Below are 17,885 nucleotides of genomic sequence, written 5' to 3'. Positions count from 1 at the left end.
TCTCACACCCTATGCAGAAGAAGAGTGTTATACTTTTCCAGGAGATAACAATGGATTCAGACTTGGAGGTGCTTATCTTTATACTGAGTGCTTCACAATGAGCTGCAAACAACTCAAGTGTGTATTGAAGACCTTGATACAAGGGAGCCAGAAATACAACACTGGCTTAATGCTGTCAATGTGTAACAAATGACACTGTGAAAGTAGAAAAATCAAATAGTCTGCATCAGTGACCCAGACACCCTGCACTCCCAAAACACCTCCCATAGAGCATATTTGGGCACATAGACATACACCTTCTTCAGATCTACAAAACCATATATACTTACCAATTACACCTGTTCAACTGCTTTTTAATGCAAATACGTAATCAGACAATCACATGGCAGCAACTTAATACATTTAGGCATGTAGACATTGTCAAGATGACATGTTCAAGTTCAAACCAAGCATCAGAATGGGGAAGAAAGGTGATTTAAGTGACTTTGAATATGGCATAGTTGTTGATACTAGACAGGCTGGTATTTCAGAAATTGCTGACTTACTGGAAATCACACACACACAACCATCTCTAGCGTTTACAGAGAATGATCCAAAAATAAGAAAATATCCAATGAGCCACAGTTCTCTGGGCAAATAAATGCCTTATTGATGCCAGAGAACAGAGGAGAATAGCAGACTGGGTTGAGGTGATAGAAAGGCAACAGTAAGTCAAATAACCACTCAGTACAATAAGGTATGTAGAAAAGCATCAATGAATGCACATGTCAAGCAGATTGGCTACAGCAGCAGAAGACCACACTGAAGGTGCCACTCCTGTCAGCTAAAAACAGGCAACTGAGGTTACAATTCACATGGGCTCACCAAAGTTGTAAAATGGCAGATTGGAAAAAACATTGCCTGATTTGAGAAGTCCCAGGTTCTGCGTTGATATTCGGATAGTAGGGTCAGAATTTTGTGTAAACATGAAAGCATGACTCCACCCTGCCTCATATCAACAGTTCAGGCTTGTGATGAACTTTTATGGCACCTTAAGACCAACTGAGCATCATTTTAACCATGTCCATCCCTTTATGATAAAAGGGTACCTATCTTCTGATGATTATTTCAAGCAGAATAACATGCCATGTCACAAAGCTCAAAATATCTCAAACTGGTTACTTGAACATAACTATGAGCTCAATTACTCAAATTGCCTCCACAGCTACCAGATCCCAATGTAATAGAGCACCTTTGGGATGTGGTGAAATAGAAGAGTTACATCATGGATGCACAGCTGTATGATGCTGTCATGTCAATATGGATCAAAGTCTCTGAGGAATGTTTCCAGTACTTTGTTGAATCTATGCCTTTACATTTAAATTTACATTTGTGGCATTTACCAGATGCTCTTATCCAGAGCTACGTACAAAAGTGCTTTGTCATTTATTCATAGAATACATCCTATCCAGTACAGCAGATTAGAGTTTAATATACAAATGATCTAGAATACTGTAGAAATACAGGGATCACTGCTGATGCCTAGAAGTGCAAAATACACAAAGTCTCTCTTAAACAATGATAAGTGTAATAAACAATAACTGCTAGAGTTTGTTAGGCAACATCAATGTAATAAACAATACCCTACAATAAGTATTAATTTAGTCAGTCAATATGGGAACAGGATCATTTGTCATTTAAATATTCCACAAATAGATGGATCTTCAGTCTGCTTTTGAAGACTGCAAGGGATTATGCTGTCTGGACAGCAAGTGAGTGTTTATTCCACCATCTTGGAGCCAGGACAGAAAATAGTCTCAGTGCTTGTCATCCACGAGACCTGAAGCAAGGTATTTCAAGCCAAGCCATACTTGAGGTTCGAAGTACTCGAGGTACAGATCGGGCTTTGACCATTGACATCATGAATGGAGGGGCTGGTCCATTTTTGGCTTTGTAGACAAGCATCAATGTTTTAAATCTGATGTAGGCAGCTACTGGAAGCCAATTAAGGAAGTGCAGCAGCAGAGTAACATGTATGAACTTTGGAAGACTGAAGAGCAGCTGCTGCAATCTGGACAAGTTGTAGAGGCCTGATGGCTCTTGGAGAAAGACCAGCAAGTGGCGAGTTGCAGTAGTCTATCTTTGAGAGCACAAGAGACTGCACAAGCACCTGTGTAGCTTCCTGTGAAAGAAAGGGCCGAATCCTTCGTATGTTACAAAGGAGAAATCTGTAAGACCAGGTTAGATTTGAAACATGAGTTGAAAACGACAACTGGTTGTCCAAAGTTATGCCCAGGCTACAAGCAGCTTCAGAGTGTGATACCAGGCAATTCTCAAAGGAAACTGTGAGGTACAGTTGGGAGTACCTGGGATGTACAGAAGTTCAATTTTACTGGGGTTGAGCGTCAAGTGGTTGGCTATCATCCATGACACAATGTCAGTCAAGCATGCTGAGATCTGGAGACCAGCGTGTCAGAGAAAAGAAAGAAATAATAGTGTCATCAGCATAGCTGTGGTAGGAAAAAGCATTAAACATTAAGGCAATTATTAAGGCAAAAGCGGGTCCAATCTGGTACTCGCAAGGTGTACCTAATAAAGTGGCCAGTGAATGTGTACTGGAATGGCAAATTTCCCTGCTCCTCAACTATCTAGGAGAAGGTAAAGAGCTGGTCCACTGAGAACCAAATCATTGTCCCTCTTGAACCCAAGGCTCAACAATCAGACAATACTTTGCCTCGCAATAGACTTTTCTAGGGAGACTGAAAAGTGCTACCTCTATTATTTACACAAATTCTCCAGGTCCATTTCTTAAAGATGGTGACCATCACCCCAGTCTCAGAGAGCCTTCAGGACTGTGGTCACCCTCTGGCCTTCCCTTAGTTATGCTGCTACAGATAAACCTACTGGAGCTACATGCTAAACACTGGCATGTCTACTGTATAAGGACTATTCATATGATGCTCATATTTACACATCTAACCTACATCTTTCTGTTTTATTTGCTACTGTGGAGATAATACCAATGCTAGACTAGTACTGCTAATCAGTGACAAAGCATCTAAGAAAATGTTCTGGCCCCACCTATAGATGAACCATAGTAGACAGTAGATGAACTGATGTTGCCATGTCAGAAACATCCCACCCACAGACCCACTGGCATAACTGATGCTCCATCTACAATGTAATGTAATAAAGCATAGACTCGCTACTAATTGAGCTGCCCAAGGGTAGGTGGGCTCCCTTGAGTCTTGGTCCTCCCATGGTCTCTTCCTTAATTCAGCCCAGGGAGTTTTTCCTTCCCACTGTTGCCCCCGGCTTTCTCATTAGGTATCTGGATCCAGCATTGTGACAAAATGTTGACAAATGTCTTATATAAATAAATTTGTCTTTGACTTTGTTGTGAACTGGGAAAGGGCTAAAATGTGGCCTTTTGTGGGGTTTCCAAGGTCTAGAGTGGGAAAACTGTTCTAGACTTATTAAGTAATGAGAAATTTATTGGAAACATTACCTGACATGTAATCAGCAATTTGTTGAGGAGAGAGTTCAATTGACAGAGAGCTGACATATCTAAGGAAAACACTATTGATGGTGCATTTTATGCTGTCTTCAGCTCAATATTGACCATTTTTACTGTTATAGTTTTAGACTTATGTGCAAATTTCTGCTTTGTTCACTTTGTCATAGTGCACCAGGCATCCAGCCTGAGGGACATGCCAAGAACCACACACACTACCACACACACCACAACTTCCAAAGTCTCCTAATTATTGATTACATACACCTGTCCCTCATTTACATTTTGGTCTCTCTATTCAAGCCAACAGGAAGTGTTAATCAACTGTGGCTCATTGCCTTGGGTGTTATTGCAAGTGCTTTGCGTCTTTTTTCACTCACTCCTCTGCTTTGTGTTTGTTTTATTATGGAGAATATAAACATTCTGAATGTGGGCTTGCATCTCGTTCCCTCCGTGCACATGTCACACACTCGATCTGACAGTAGTACATCCTGTTTCCCCACAGATTATTTTAAAACAGAAGCTTGATGTTATATGAAGACATTGAAGTTATATGTTATATCACAATATTTAAACATCATTTTAAACACTGTAAAACATGAAAACTAAGTGGCTAGTGAGTATTTCAAATGTTTTCATATGAAATGTTGGTTTCATATCTATGAGAATACACACACACACAAAGCAAAGGCCTGAGGAAATTAGTGAGAGAGTGATAACTATGCTGAAATCAACATATTTATATACTGACTTCTGAACTATAAATATTATATTGTGAGGAATATTATGTTTTCATTTGTACAAGTGTATTTGGACAAGTTTTACCAGACTTGTATCTGGTGTATTTACATGCTTGCTTATAAGGAAAATAAAACTTTTCACAGTCCGACTTGTGCATACACAGATTTGTCTTTAATGGGCTTTGCTCTTGATTTTTTTGAAGATGCCGGCTTATGAGAAAAACTCAAAGCAGCATAATTCAAGGAATCCTTGTTATCAACCTGCAAGAGTAATAAAATAAAATAAAATTCATAACAATGCGAAACTTTAGTTGTCAGCTTTCAAATGAATGTTCTGTGTCATACAGTGAGAAACCACTTTTTTTGAAGTAGGTTTATTGAGATTTGAATAACATCAATTTAATTCTGTGGCAATTCAGAAATTAATACTTACCTGATTCATTTGTATTGTTTGAGCAGTTAAAGAGTCTTGAAAACAATCAGAAAGTATAATTAACTGTAATTTCACATTTAGAGATACTGGATATTTATGTGCAAATACATAAGAAAACTTGACAAATCCATACCTTTTTGTCAATACATTTGTAACATTCTGATGAGCATTATAACCACAGTTGCAGTTATGATGTTTGATGATGCAAGTGCTAAGACAGGGAATTTCCATGTCTCCATTTTGGTTTCTAGAAAAAAGTTCAGTTAAGATACAGATTTTAACAAAATATATTATTTTTCTACATGTCTGCATTTAAGAAGTTTTGACTTTGCTCTCAGGGCATACTTCTTATTCTGATTATTTCTGATTCACTGACCTGCACAACTAACCACACATATAGACAACTATTGTTGGCTACTTTTCTTAAGTGATCTAAGTCCACCTTTTATATTTTTATTTGACTGGTACAGAAATACCTTTAGTTGATGCTTATGGCAATGTATGAAGATTGACTGTGGAATGGTGAAGATAGGAAGACTTCTGAGAACTCAAGCTAAAGTGCAGATGGCATAGAAGAAGGAACTATGAGCTTATTTGTGTTTATCTAACCTAGGGGCACTCAAGAGTGATCAATCGGCAGGTACTTAGTGGCACAAACTTCAGTGGACTGGACTTTCAAAAAGCAAATTTTTGGTTAGGCATCTGATAATATATTGCTTTTTTCCTACAATTAACTGTATTTCCATTTTGTACATACATATTTTGATCATATTAATATTAGGTTTTTAAATTTGCATGATGAGCAAAAACCAAAACATGCATGAAGCACAACAATAGTTGCATTTAAATAAACTTACAACTATAACCCTACTCAGTATTTTACAGTAGTCTATAAATATCTATAATTTTTTAAAGTATGCTGTCTCTAGGTTTACTATCTAATATATTTAATCTATCTAACATGGTGTTAAAACACCAAGTAGTAGTAATTGCATGGTTATCTAGGGTTTGCTTTTTTCACTTGTCATTATATTGCAATCCTTACCATTGAAGAACAGTGTAGTTCCATTCCCAAACAGTATCTGTCCACAAAGAGCCACAGCACAGTAGTAAGTCCCAGCATCAGAGAGGCTGAGATTCCTCTTTGTGAGCTCATACACACAGCTCTCTGTAGGAGAGTCAGCCGCAGAGCTCTTCTGACACTGACCCTTGCTGTGTCCATTAGAATAAATAATTCCTGGTTGAGACTCTTCTGAACCATGTCTGAACCAATAGACGCTGTGTCCTCCGGCACAGATCTCAGTGAGGACTGTACACTGCAGAGTCACAGAGTTTCCTGGATGAACTGGCTCTGACACAGGTTGCTGGAGAAGTGTGTGGCTGGAATAATGTGCACCTTAAAAAGTAATGAATTAGAAGCAATATATAACTTTTAAAAAGAAGTAATCAACTAATGTGTAATATAAAATATTACCAAATAAAACGTCCTTGATCTAAAATGTCTGATAATAAATATCTGCAATAATATCCAATTAAAATTCTTATTTCTGCATTAGCATTTGGTTGAAAGTGTGACTAACCTTCAGAATCTTTGATCACCAAAACTGTTCCATCTCCAAAAGTAATAATATTCATAAAAGCCACAGTACAGTAGTAGGTCGCTGAGTCAGACTGCTCTGTTTTCACAATGTTCAAAGCACAACTGCTGTCTTCAGTTTGTACAATATAATGTTTTTTGTCAAAATCATTATAAAATGTGGCTTCTTTTGAGTAGCGCTGAGAGTCTGCAATTAGTAGTGGTCTCGTTCTGATAGAATTGTCACATTGGCTCCAAGTTCAGCCGTTATTAGAGGGTCCTTTTGCACAACCACCGCCATCTGACATTGTGCATCTGAACATGCAAAGAGAATATATGCATAAAAATTAAATGAAAAGGACACTGTAATCATATGAAAAACTAAAATAGAAAATCTAACTTGCAAAAGCAGTCTGAGTAAAGGTATATAATCAAGAACAGGAACCTCATTTTTCAGTGAAGTCTGGAAGAAAATATTTTTAGTAGAAATATATGTTTATGAAAGTGAATTTATGCCAGTGTGTTTAACAACAATATCATATTAATACACCGGTAGAATCCAAAGACAGATCCTCTAAACAGTTTAACAAGCCTTAGTCTGTAATTTCACTTTTAAAATATCAAATGGTCTCACATTGTGCTGAATGGCCTCTTCCTGTCTTTTGTTCTACAGAATGTCACTGACTCCACTGATTGTGGTGACTGCTGGGGACAGTCTGAGCCAGTACTTCTCTTATGTACTCCCCCATGGCCTTGCTTCTTAATCATAACACAATGGGCAAGCTTGACTGTGGGGAGATTGTAGAATCAGGGAGGAAATCTATAGTGCAATCTTCTCTATTAGGTGGAAGAGTCATGGCATAGATTTTGATGAAATCTACTGAGATAGCAGAAGCTGTAGTATTCTTGCAGCAGCTGAAGGCGAGGCCAACCTCGTCCTTGAGGGAGTGGGAGAACCCTCAACACCGACAAGAAAAATCTTAATGTGAAAACAAAAGCAAAATTAGAGATTGATATACAATTCATTTGTAAACTGTCTTGCCTAAAAATGTATTGTCAATGTTAAAATATCATTTAACTGTATAGTTAATTTTAATATATAGTGAATTTTAATCATTGCACAGGTGTTATCATTGATTCTTCCCACAGGAAAGTGATGGGATAATTAGTGTATAAAAGCCAACAGACCATCCAGTCAGAGGAAGCCGTTAGAGGCTGTTATAATTATGGAATTGAGAAAGGTGACTTACCATATCAGCAAGCATGCTATTTCTATGTGTAGTGCTGTTTCCCTTTTATGTTGAGGCATGGAGAAGGTAAGTGATGTGTATATACACAACTCTGGAAAAAAGTAACAGACCACTACAAAATTATCAGTTTCTTTAGTTTTACAATTGATGGCTATGTGTTTGACCAGGCTGAGCATTTTTGTTTTATTCTATAAAATACTGGCAACATTTCTTTCAAATTCCAGATAAAAATATTGTATTTTAGAGCATGTTTTTTTTATGAAAATGACTAATGGTCAAAATAACAATAGTTACAGAAATAATGCAAAGAAAACAAGCTCATATTCATTTATAAACAACACTAATATTTCAACATAGGATGAGTCAAGAAATCAATATTTGGTGCGTCTTGGCATGCTTTCCACCAGTCTTTCACGTCGCTGAAACACCCCTAGATCATCACCGAATTTCACAGTGCACCAAATTTCACAGTGCATTCAAAACACTGTTTTGTAGGCCTCTCCAGGTCTCTGTGTAACCATTACATGACCAGGTGTTATCAGAGAAGATGACCTTACTCCAGTCCTCTATGGTCCAATCCTTATGGTCTTTTGCAAAACGTCAGTCTGGCTCTTGATGAAGGTGCTTTTTTCTAGCTTTGCAAGACTTCAGCCCTGCCTCCAGAAGCCTGTTTCAAACCTTCTGTGCAATTCAGCCCAGCCGCTGCATGCTATTCTGTTTGTAGGTCACTTGACGTCATCTTACGGTTGTTAAGTGACATTTGAATGAGGTGGCGATCATCATGGTCACTAGAGAGTCATTTTTTTTACTTCTGCGAGTCTGTAGCTGTTGTCCCATAAAGTTGTTGCTTCATCCAGTTCTTATAAACCATAATTTATGAAATTTTCAAGATAGAAACAACCTGACACTCACTGTATCCCTCTAACAATAAAGTTACGATTGAACCCTTCTTTTCCTCATTAAGAACCTTTCTTTTCAACTATTTTGGCGTGATCTGTAGCTGTATTTTGACTACACTTACTTTTTGGGTAGTCCTAGCACTTTTTTTCTCATCCAGCTGGATCTATAACAAGAGAAGAGTGATGACAGCAGCAGTGGTTTAGAATAGGATTTTGTTAGCATCTCATTAAGTAGAATGAGGTGAGTCTGTAAAGGAATTCAACATACTCTTGAATGGAATGGCGGCTATACATGTGGAGATACTGATTTAAGAAAAAAATAGAGTGGTCTCATTCTTTTTGGAGCCGTACATTTTATATATATATATATATATATATATATATATATATATATATATATATATATATATATATATAAATTCTGTAACAGCATCATAGATGGCGGACACTGCACCATCAGTTCGAGCAATTTCAAAATATGATACAGCTAGAAAGGGAAGAGTGACAGCTGATGACACAGTTTGTTGAGACAAACTGTAAAAGAAAAAGCAAACACTACAACTTTAACCTACATCCAATGTATATGGGCTGGATAGGCCCCAAGATGTTCCCACTCCCAAAAAATGATGACATAGAACATTACCTGACAACATTTGAAAGGATAATTCACAAACCTGTAAATGACCTTATAAGGACTGGACCCTACACTTCATCCCACTGTTGAGTGAGAAAACCTGAGCAGTGTACATCACCATACATCGACTGTGAGCACTTTAATGACTACAAGAGAGTGAAAGATGCTGTTTTACAAAAATACAAGAGCAACAAAGAAAGCTACAGACTCAAGGTCCATTCAAAGTTGGTTCCAAGTGGAGAGACAGTGAAAAAAAATTGCATGCCAGAGAGAAAGACCTATACAAGAAATGGATGACACCAAAACAATGCTCAAAGGATGAAATGAATGATACCATCAACCTAGAGCAGTTCTTAGAACTCATCAACCCTCACCTCAAACATGGATACAAGAGAGCAACCCAATATCATCTATTCAAGCAGCTGAACTAGCAGAATTATACATCGCCACCAGAAGAAATCTCCCAAAATACCAGCTAGGGTAAATTTGAAGGGAAGTACACCACAAATGGTTCTAGCCAAAGGCCAAAACATCAAACACTAGGGATAAGGTTCTTATCACAGAATAAATAAAGATTTATCAGAGAATGCAAAATTTTTATTGTCCACTTCTATTGAGCCTATGTCCATTGTAGTCTCAGATTCCTGTTCTATGCTGACATGAATAGATGTAGCATAGTGAGCTTTTGCTGTTGTATCCCATCTGCCTCAGTGTTCGCTGGTGTTGTGAGATACTTTTCTGCTTACCATGGATACAAAGAGTAGTTATTTGAGATATCTTTCTGTCAGTTTGAACCAGTCTAGCCATTCTTGTGTGACCCCTCTCATCAACAAGGCATTTCAACCCAGGAAGCTATTACTCAATAGGCTTTTTCTGTTTTTCAAACCTAATCTAATGGTCAGGTATTTGGGACAAGACAAGTGGTTAATGTTCCATTTCTATTGGATAGGCATTTGTGGTGATATACATCAGAGGCATGTATCATGCTGCAAATGTCAGTTGGATAATCCATTGGCCATCAAAAAAAGTGGCATTGTACCAATCACCTTTAATCAAGGTCCCCTTCAAAACAATTTACATTTATGATGCTTTTATCCAAAGCCACTTACAATTATGACTGGGTACAACTTGAACAACTGAGGGTTAAGGGCCTTGGTCAGGGGCCCAACAGAGGCAGCGGTGAGGCTTTAACCCGCAACCATCTGATTACAAGTCAACTACCTTAACCACTGAGCTGCCACTGCCCCATTGTATGATTTGGTCATACCAGAGTAAATTGTGTACCACTTTGCAATAGTTTTGCAAAAGCTTTTCAGGTGGCACAGCAAATAAAAGGGGAACGATGGGATACCTTTGCAGGGGCATGGCAAAGAAACCAAAACACAAAGCATGTGGAACTATAAAAGATTAAAAACAAAATACATGCAGTGGCCATGACTGCTAGGCAGAGACTACTAGAGAGGAGGAACCATCACATCATGTATAGAAAATCTCCCAAGTTGCGTTATGACTTTGCGTTGTTATAAAGTACATTTTTAATGCTCCATGCCACTAAACACAAATTTTGTGTAATTCCATAATCTTCCATAATCTCTGATTAACAAATGTGACATTGTCCTTGAAATCTAGCTGTAGTTAACATTAGGTTTAGAGATCATATCTAAGATAAATACTTTAGACAAAATATATATGCAAACCACAGGTTGTTAAGGGAATGCCCACCAGGTTGATCACCCTAATTTTAAAATCTTTATAAACTTCCCCCCTCTTCATCTGTGATGTTTTCAGGTCTCATGACATAATTCCCTATATATTACGGTGTATGGAGTTAGACCAAGACCAGCTCAGATTATTGATTGATTGGTGGTTTATTTTCATACAGTATTCATTGAAAACCATTAGAAAGAATCAGGTAAGCAAATGCATAGCTCTTTTTCTTGACATTTTCATATCCACCACTACTGATCAAAAAGGTTTTGTGGGTTGTGCATGTTTACTGGCTCACAGAGAAATATGTCTAGGAGCCTTTCGTTTAAAATAGCTCGTGAACGTAACATGAAATTAGGACTTAAATAAATAAGCAGGCATTGTAAAAATGATAGGATCTGTAGATCTGGTTGTTTTGCTACTGTTCTTTTAACTATGAGTGTTGGTAAAAGCTGCATTTCTTCATTCAAGTTGTTTGACAAAGAAACAAAGAAACGGTTGAGCACTGCCTGTCACAATCAGATATTCCGACCGTTATGCTAAGACTAAACATTCAAGATCTTGATTACTGTTACCACCTTCTCATGCTCAAGTTTCCAGACCTGATCACCAGCATCACACTGCAGACCCTACAAGCATTAATAACATCTTTCCACAATACACACATGGTTTATGTGTATTGGGAGGATGGAAGGAGGGATGAATGAAAGGATAGATGTGTGGATAGATGAGTGCATCAGTATGAAGAGCAATTTGGTGATTTGGCATAGTTCAGTCAGTACAGCAAATGTAGTTGTTCTATGTTTTCTGCGTAAGGAGTTATAAAATGAATGGGTTCCTATGGGAGGATAAAGGGATGAATGAAGGGATACACTCATACTGAATGCAGTCATTATGACATTCTGTTTTGTGCTATGGGTCAGCTAGATTGATGGCTATAGTTTGAAAACTAAAAAAGTTACACAATCTATGGGTGCAATCTGGTTTGCCATTGTCTGTGCCCCACCAAAGTGTAAATTTAACATCAGTAAGCATATGTTAATTTGCCAATGTTCTCTTTTCATTTTTTGTCCATAATAGTGTGTTTCATTTTTCCCCTCATACATTTCTTTAAGCTCAACCCAGAGAGGGGATCAAATGCAAGCAGAGACAAAGTAATGAGCAAGAAGACCATACAGCCTGTCCAGAAAAGGTCTTTGGCTATCGATCCACATGTCTGTTCCCTGATGAGGAAGCTTACAGAATGTGAGAGACATTTCATCTGGGGTACCTGTTGATGCTTGTTTATACCCTCAGAGTACTTACCTTACATTCATGGGCTATTTTCTCCTTTCTCTATTTTTCTGTCACCCTATTTCTTTTATCAAGACATATCTTAATCATAAATAAAACATCTTAGTATGATACTGTTTAATTAATGTACTATAACATGATCTGATAGACATGCATGACATGAGGATATAAATAATGTAATCATAAAACACTTGAAAATATTATTAGTATGAAATGTTTCATATAGCCCTAGAGACCTTGGATATATAACATAAATCAATATAATATATCAAAACACCATTTCTCGTGACTTGTAAAGGACCATTTAAGCCAAAAATCAAATTTTCAGAATTTATTCTAGATGTAGTTGATCAGTCAACAAGTTTGAAGTCCAGGTTTTGCTAGTTTAGTTTAGAACTGAAACTGCAAGGCTAACATTACTATCAAACACTAGAAACCAATAGTCACAAAAAGAGCAAAAACTGTTTTTGTAAAAACACATCACCAAAAAAAAAGAAAAATATCTTTGTTCATGAAGTTGGCAGATTGACTCTAGGCTGAGTGAAAAATTAGGTTCAGGTAAACAGTTTGTTTAAAAATTAAGTAGTGTTATGAAAACCTATTAATTGAGTTTTGAAAAGATTTAGGAGAAATAGGATAAGTCTTGATATTCCAGATAGGTTTTTTTTATTCTGTTATTTTCTATTATAGGCTCCAGTGATTGTGGAGAGGACAGATCTTGATAAAAAAGCTAGAAAAATTGTGGAATTTTTGGTTGCAGTTGCTGAGCTGTTTTTCAAAAGTTTTAAGTAAAATGGTCTTTAATGTTTTAATGATCTTAAATAATCATGCTTTGTTACCTCAAATGTTTATCACAGTGTCAACACAGGACTTTGTCTGGCTCAGCTGAGTTGTATTTGAAACAAGTCTAGAATCACCAAAATGGGAATTCAGTTTTCTTGCCAATTCATGGCTGTCATGTTGCAAATAGAGAGACTAATATAGCATTAAACAGAAAATAAAAATGTTCTCATTTCAATTAGCTATTGTATTTTGACCTGAGCATAAACATCTGAATTGTTCATAACTGTGGATATTCCAGAGGTAGATGGTTTCTGAGCAAATCTCAAAGCTGCATAGTTCAAGCCATCTGTGTCTTCAACCTGACGGAGAACAAAAATGTGTTATAAACTATGCAGAGAACAGAAGTATAGTAGTTAGCTTTGGAGTTTTTTTTAATTAAGTCTACTTTTATGTGCAGGAAAATTTTTAATTCTTTTTTTGTTTTTTGTTTTTTACCTTATTTGTGTGTCTTGAGTGACCTTGACCTTGTCTTGAACCTTTCAAAGGATAAAAGTAATGATGTTCAAATATTTGTGAAAATATTATGTTAAAATTTATAATGACTCCAGTATTATAGACTAATCTTTAAATACAATGTAATTTAACTAACGTTGCTGTTGGTTCTTGCATAGCAGTCCACCCAGAACCATGATGATAATAACAGACATCACAATACATATTGTCAAAACAGTAACAATCCATGTGGTATTTTCTGAAATTATCAAAAGCAATAGGTTAAAAACAAATTCATTCATAGACAATGGTCTATTGTTCCCATATATATATATATATATATATATATATATATATATATATATATATATATATATATATATATATATATATATATATATATATATATATATAATATACACAAATATACAGTTAAAATGTATTACAAAAAAAAGAATCAAAATTCATACCTTCAACATCAACTTTAGTTCCATTTCCAAAGAGTATTTCTCCACATGCAGCCACAGCACAGTAATAAGTTCCACCATCAGAATGTCTGGTGTAACTCCTAGGAAGGTTGTAGACACAAGTCCGTGTAAGAGATCCAGCATCAGAGTCTGTCTTACACTGATCACTCCTGTTGCCATGACTGTAAATAATTCCTGGGTGAGATTTGTTTGAGCCATGTCTGAACCAGTAGACACTGTGTTCTTCTGTGCAACTCTCATTAACAACATGTAGTGAACACTGGACTGTAGAATATTCTCTGTTCTTGAAAACCATGTCAGTCTGAAGCTGCCGCTTGATCTTTTCAGCTTGAAAAAAAACAGCAAGTAATGAGAGAGAACCATGAATCAGGCCAAAGAAAAAAAAGAAGCAGAACAGTAAACCTGTGCACACAGATACCTTCAAATAGCAGAAGGGTCCCACATGCAAACTCTATAACATTTGCCTTCACTGTTCCACAGAAATATGTTCCAATGTCATCTTCTGAGACTTCATTAATGTTGAGGTCAAACGTTTCTTCACCCAGAGCAACAGTGAAGTGGCCATTGTCAAATGCTGAAGCAAATCTGTGTTTTGTGCCATCTTCAGTTGTTCTCACAACCTGCTGAGGCAACTTTCCTAAACTCATCTTATACCAAATGAAAATACCTTTGCTATCTTTGACCTTGTTTTGGTCACATTTAATTGCCATGCTATGTCCCTGCCTAACTGTTTGTACCTGAAGCTCCGTGATTGTAGAGGTTTTAACTGGAGAGTAAAAAAAAAGTGTTTATTGCCTAGAATGCATGTTACTTATATGCAGCCGATACTGTAGCATAAACATATTGGTTATTCAAAATATGACTTACCAGTTATGAAGAGGCAAAGAGTGAAAAAAATACTAAGCATTTCTATTGTTTAGATAGTAAAATCTAGTGACTCAATACCTTGTCTGTTCAACAGCAAAAGAGGCTTTGTGTTATGTGAATGGATGTTTTAAGCTTATAGAAGTTGTGAGCTCATTTGATTGGTCCAATAGTTTTGAGGAAATACTATGTTGTGGTTTCATATTACAGATGGTGTATTGCAGTGCTGCTATAGTAAAGAGGTGAGTCAAAATGAGGCAAAGAAAATATTTTAAAAAGTTGTTCTATAGTGCTGTCACATGGAACCTTCAGCTCAAATAATTTGGTTAAATTTAACACAGGGTATTAATGTATTAACATGTTTAACATGCAAATCAATAGTCATTTGTTTTACACTGATTTTGACTAACAAACTCTATTGTTTGTTGCACTTTTCATTGTTTGAGAGAGCTTATTTATTTTTGCACTTCTGGGCATCATCATTGATCCCTGTATTTCAACAGTATTCTAGTTCATTGATATATTACACTCTAACCTGAATTACCAAGATGATCATTTTGACCAATTTAAATTGATGTAATTGAAATTGATAATTATATAACAAAATAAACCCCAACCATGTCTACCAATAGTTGACTTATATTAGTGTATATGGATCTATACAGTATTTCAGATTTCAGAGTATTTAAAAAATGAGTAGTTCTACCATGAAGGCCATAGCAGACATACTGACTGTATACAATATTAGATTATGTGATGAATGGACACATTTTATGAAACCTTCATGTTTAAGTGCAGATGATTGTAAAGGGTTCTCATATATGCTGTGATCGTGAGTAGGTAAGTAAAATGTATTCATAAAGGTTATTTATGAATATGGAATGGCAAGATTTGGTATGTTACAGGAAAAAGAAAAGGGACAATGTATACTGTAGTCAAGATGACATGTAGAAACAGTCGGGAATTCAGGAATTAAGGTCTCTTAGAAAGCAATGAAGGCATGTACTGAAGAGGAAAGAAGGTATTAATACACTACAGAAAGAGAGGAATGCGCTAGTGCAGCCTTCTTTAGGAACTCTTTCAATTATGTGAAGATCTTATTTAGTGAGGAGAATAAGCGATCTGAAAAGCTGGAAAAAGTTCATCAGAGGAGTATTTTGAGGGTGTTTATACAGATAACAATAAGGAAAAGGAGATGGAGTTGCCACTACATATTCCAATCAGGGGTTAAATAGAGTAGTAAATGGATGTTAGCCCACCAAAGTGGAGGGAGGTTCAAGATGTGCTGCGTCATGAAAAGGCAGTTTCTGCACAAGGACCTAATGGAGCTCCGTATCGGGTATTTAAAAAGGGACCTGAGGTCTTGAAGTTTTTGTGGATGTTGATGGTCATAATCTGGAAGAAAGGGATTATTCCACAAGCGTGGAGAAGAGAAGGATGTATCCTTATTCCAAAAGAAAAGGATTCCATGGTTATAGAATATTTTCAGCCTATAAGTCTTCTTAATATGGATGGTAACGTTGAAATTAGTGTGACAGTGTGGACACTGGCAGCATACTTGAAGACAAATAAAGTGATATGTCAGTATCAGGCATTTCTGGATCTGCAGGTTGTTTGGAGAATAGTAGTATGATCTGGCATCTGATTCAGGCAGCAAAGCAATAGGATAGGCACCTACATGTGGTTTTCCTATATATAGCTAACACATTTGGTTCAGTTCTTATGGAACTGCTCTTATGGTTATGCTCTTATGGTTCTTATGGTTCAGCTCTTATGGAAAATGTGTGGATTCTTACAGGTTCCAGATAAAATTACTACTGGTAAAGCATATTTTTAGGATATTCAGTTCTGTTCTAATACAGCAGAGTTAGTTACATCCTGGCTGAGATTGGAAATGGGCATGATGGCTGGTTGTATCATTTCACGTTACTGTTTAGAGTGGAGATGGAGGTAATAATAAGAGCCCTGAAGTGGGTTGTAGGTGGGAGAGGCTACACGATGGCTTCTGGTTACCTCAGGTTAGGGCATACATGGAAGACATGACAATGCTGACAACTACTGTGCTGTGTACCTGGTGGTTGCTAGGGAAGATAAATGATAATCTTAGATGGGCAAGGATGAAGGTTAAATCTAACAAATATAGAAGTCTAATAATTGTGCAGGAAATTATGGAAGGAGAAGTGACATGAGTTTAGGTAGATGGTACAGTGCAGCACTAAATGCTAAAGAGCAGATTGTAGGGCTAAAGGCAGAATTGTTGAAGGCTATTAATAGTACTGAGTAATCATATCTTACAAGCAAATTGAAATTGTGGTGGTAGTGTCTCCAGTTTGGCATACTGTCTCATATTAGATGGCCACTAACTAATGTGTGTATGAGGTCCTAATTACAGTAGTAGAGAGGCTGTAGAGGATTCTGAATAAATCTATTAGGAATAGGCTGCATTGTTTATGTAGTATAGCATGGTATTGGATGGGAGTGCTGGGGATACCACTGACAATCTTAGTTGAGTAATTTAAATGTGCAAAGGTGACTCTTGAGTTGATTTTTTATGGATTGAATGACGTAGTGATAAAAACAGTTGCACTACTGATGAAATCAGGGAGGAAGTGAACTCCACAAATGGTGGAGCGGTTAGCTATGAGTTCCTTAGAGTAAAAGGATGCCATTGGATGAGTGCAATGGGAAAACAGGCCTTGGGTCAAGTGATTCCTGAAAAGCATTTAATAAGGCCACATTGCCTGAAAGAAGGTGAATGATGTATCATTTTAGCAGGAAGAAGATGCATGGTGCACAGCAGAGTATTGCATGGAAAGCAAGGCCAATGGATTTGCTGGGAAAATGTGGAGAAATAAATAAAGTGTTTAAAGTATTAGAGTGTTTATTTGATAATAAGCAGCTATAAGTTAACACGTCACAGAGTGGTAGCAGTAATAAAGCAAGTACGTTTGTGCGAGAGAGGCAACATGTTGGAGAGCGAGCGCAAGCTATAAAGATGAGTAGATACGGTAAAGTGTAAGACTGGAAATTGGTAAAAGCTACTGGTCCCACAGTATTATTGCATTAACTGTGCTGAGGCCAGACAGGATGTTGTACTGTGAAAGTAAATAGATAGTTGATATTATTGAGTTGATATTATCAATTCCATTTGAGGATTCTGTAGATGAAGCTTGAACTCACCTACCTCAGCTTGTCTTTAGGACAACACACAGTGATGTCCACCTTCACCATAA

At 36.9% G+C, this 17,885-nt stretch overlaps 1 protein-coding gene across 1 annotated transcript; it reads right to left on the bottom strand.

The window, feature by feature from the left end:
• Nucleotides 1-12,295: 12,295 nt before the first annotated feature.
• LOC145643509 (uncharacterized) lies at nucleotides 12,296-14,741 on the bottom strand. Its single transcript, XM_081694986.1, has 6 exons — nucleotides 14,656-14,741; nucleotides 14,207-14,554; nucleotides 13,771-14,115; nucleotides 13,458-13,559; nucleotides 13,304-13,344; nucleotides 12,296-13,167 (listed from the first exon to the last, which is right to left on the bottom strand). The coding sequence occupies exons 1-6, from the start codon at nucleotides 14,693-14,695 to the stop codon at nucleotides 13,048-13,050; spliced, it is 996 nt and encodes a 331-aa protein (XP_081551112.1). The 5' UTR covers nucleotides 14,696-14,741; the 3' UTR covers nucleotides 12,296-13,047.
• Nucleotides 14,742-17,885: the final 3,144 nt, after the last annotated feature.

This window comes from Electrophorus electricus, chromosome 13, assembly GCF_041902795.1.
Source record: "Electrophorus electricus isolate QZ-2024a chromosome 13, ASM4190279v1, whole genome shotgun sequence".
NCBI lineage: Eukaryota > Metazoa > Chordata > Actinopteri > Gymnotiformes > Gymnotidae > Electrophorus > Electrophorus electricus.
This window is presented reverse-complemented; position numbering and strand designations above follow the sequence as displayed.

What these genes read in the sequence shown, in the direction of transcription:
- LOC145643509 (XM_081694986.1), bottom strand. Translation starts at nt 14,695, where the DNA reads ATGCTTAGTATTTTTTTCACTCTTTGCCTCTTCATAACTG. An exon ending in TCTTTGCCTCTTCATAACTG is followed by an intron (nt 14,555 to 14,655) that starts GTAAGTCATATT and finishes TTTACTCTCCAG; the next exon opens with TTAAAACCTCTACAATCACG. An exon ending in GACCCTTCTGCTATTTGAAG is followed by an intron (nt 14,116 to 14,206) that starts GTATCTGTGTGC and finishes TTTTTTTTCAAG; the next exon opens with CTGAAAAGATCAAGCGGCAG.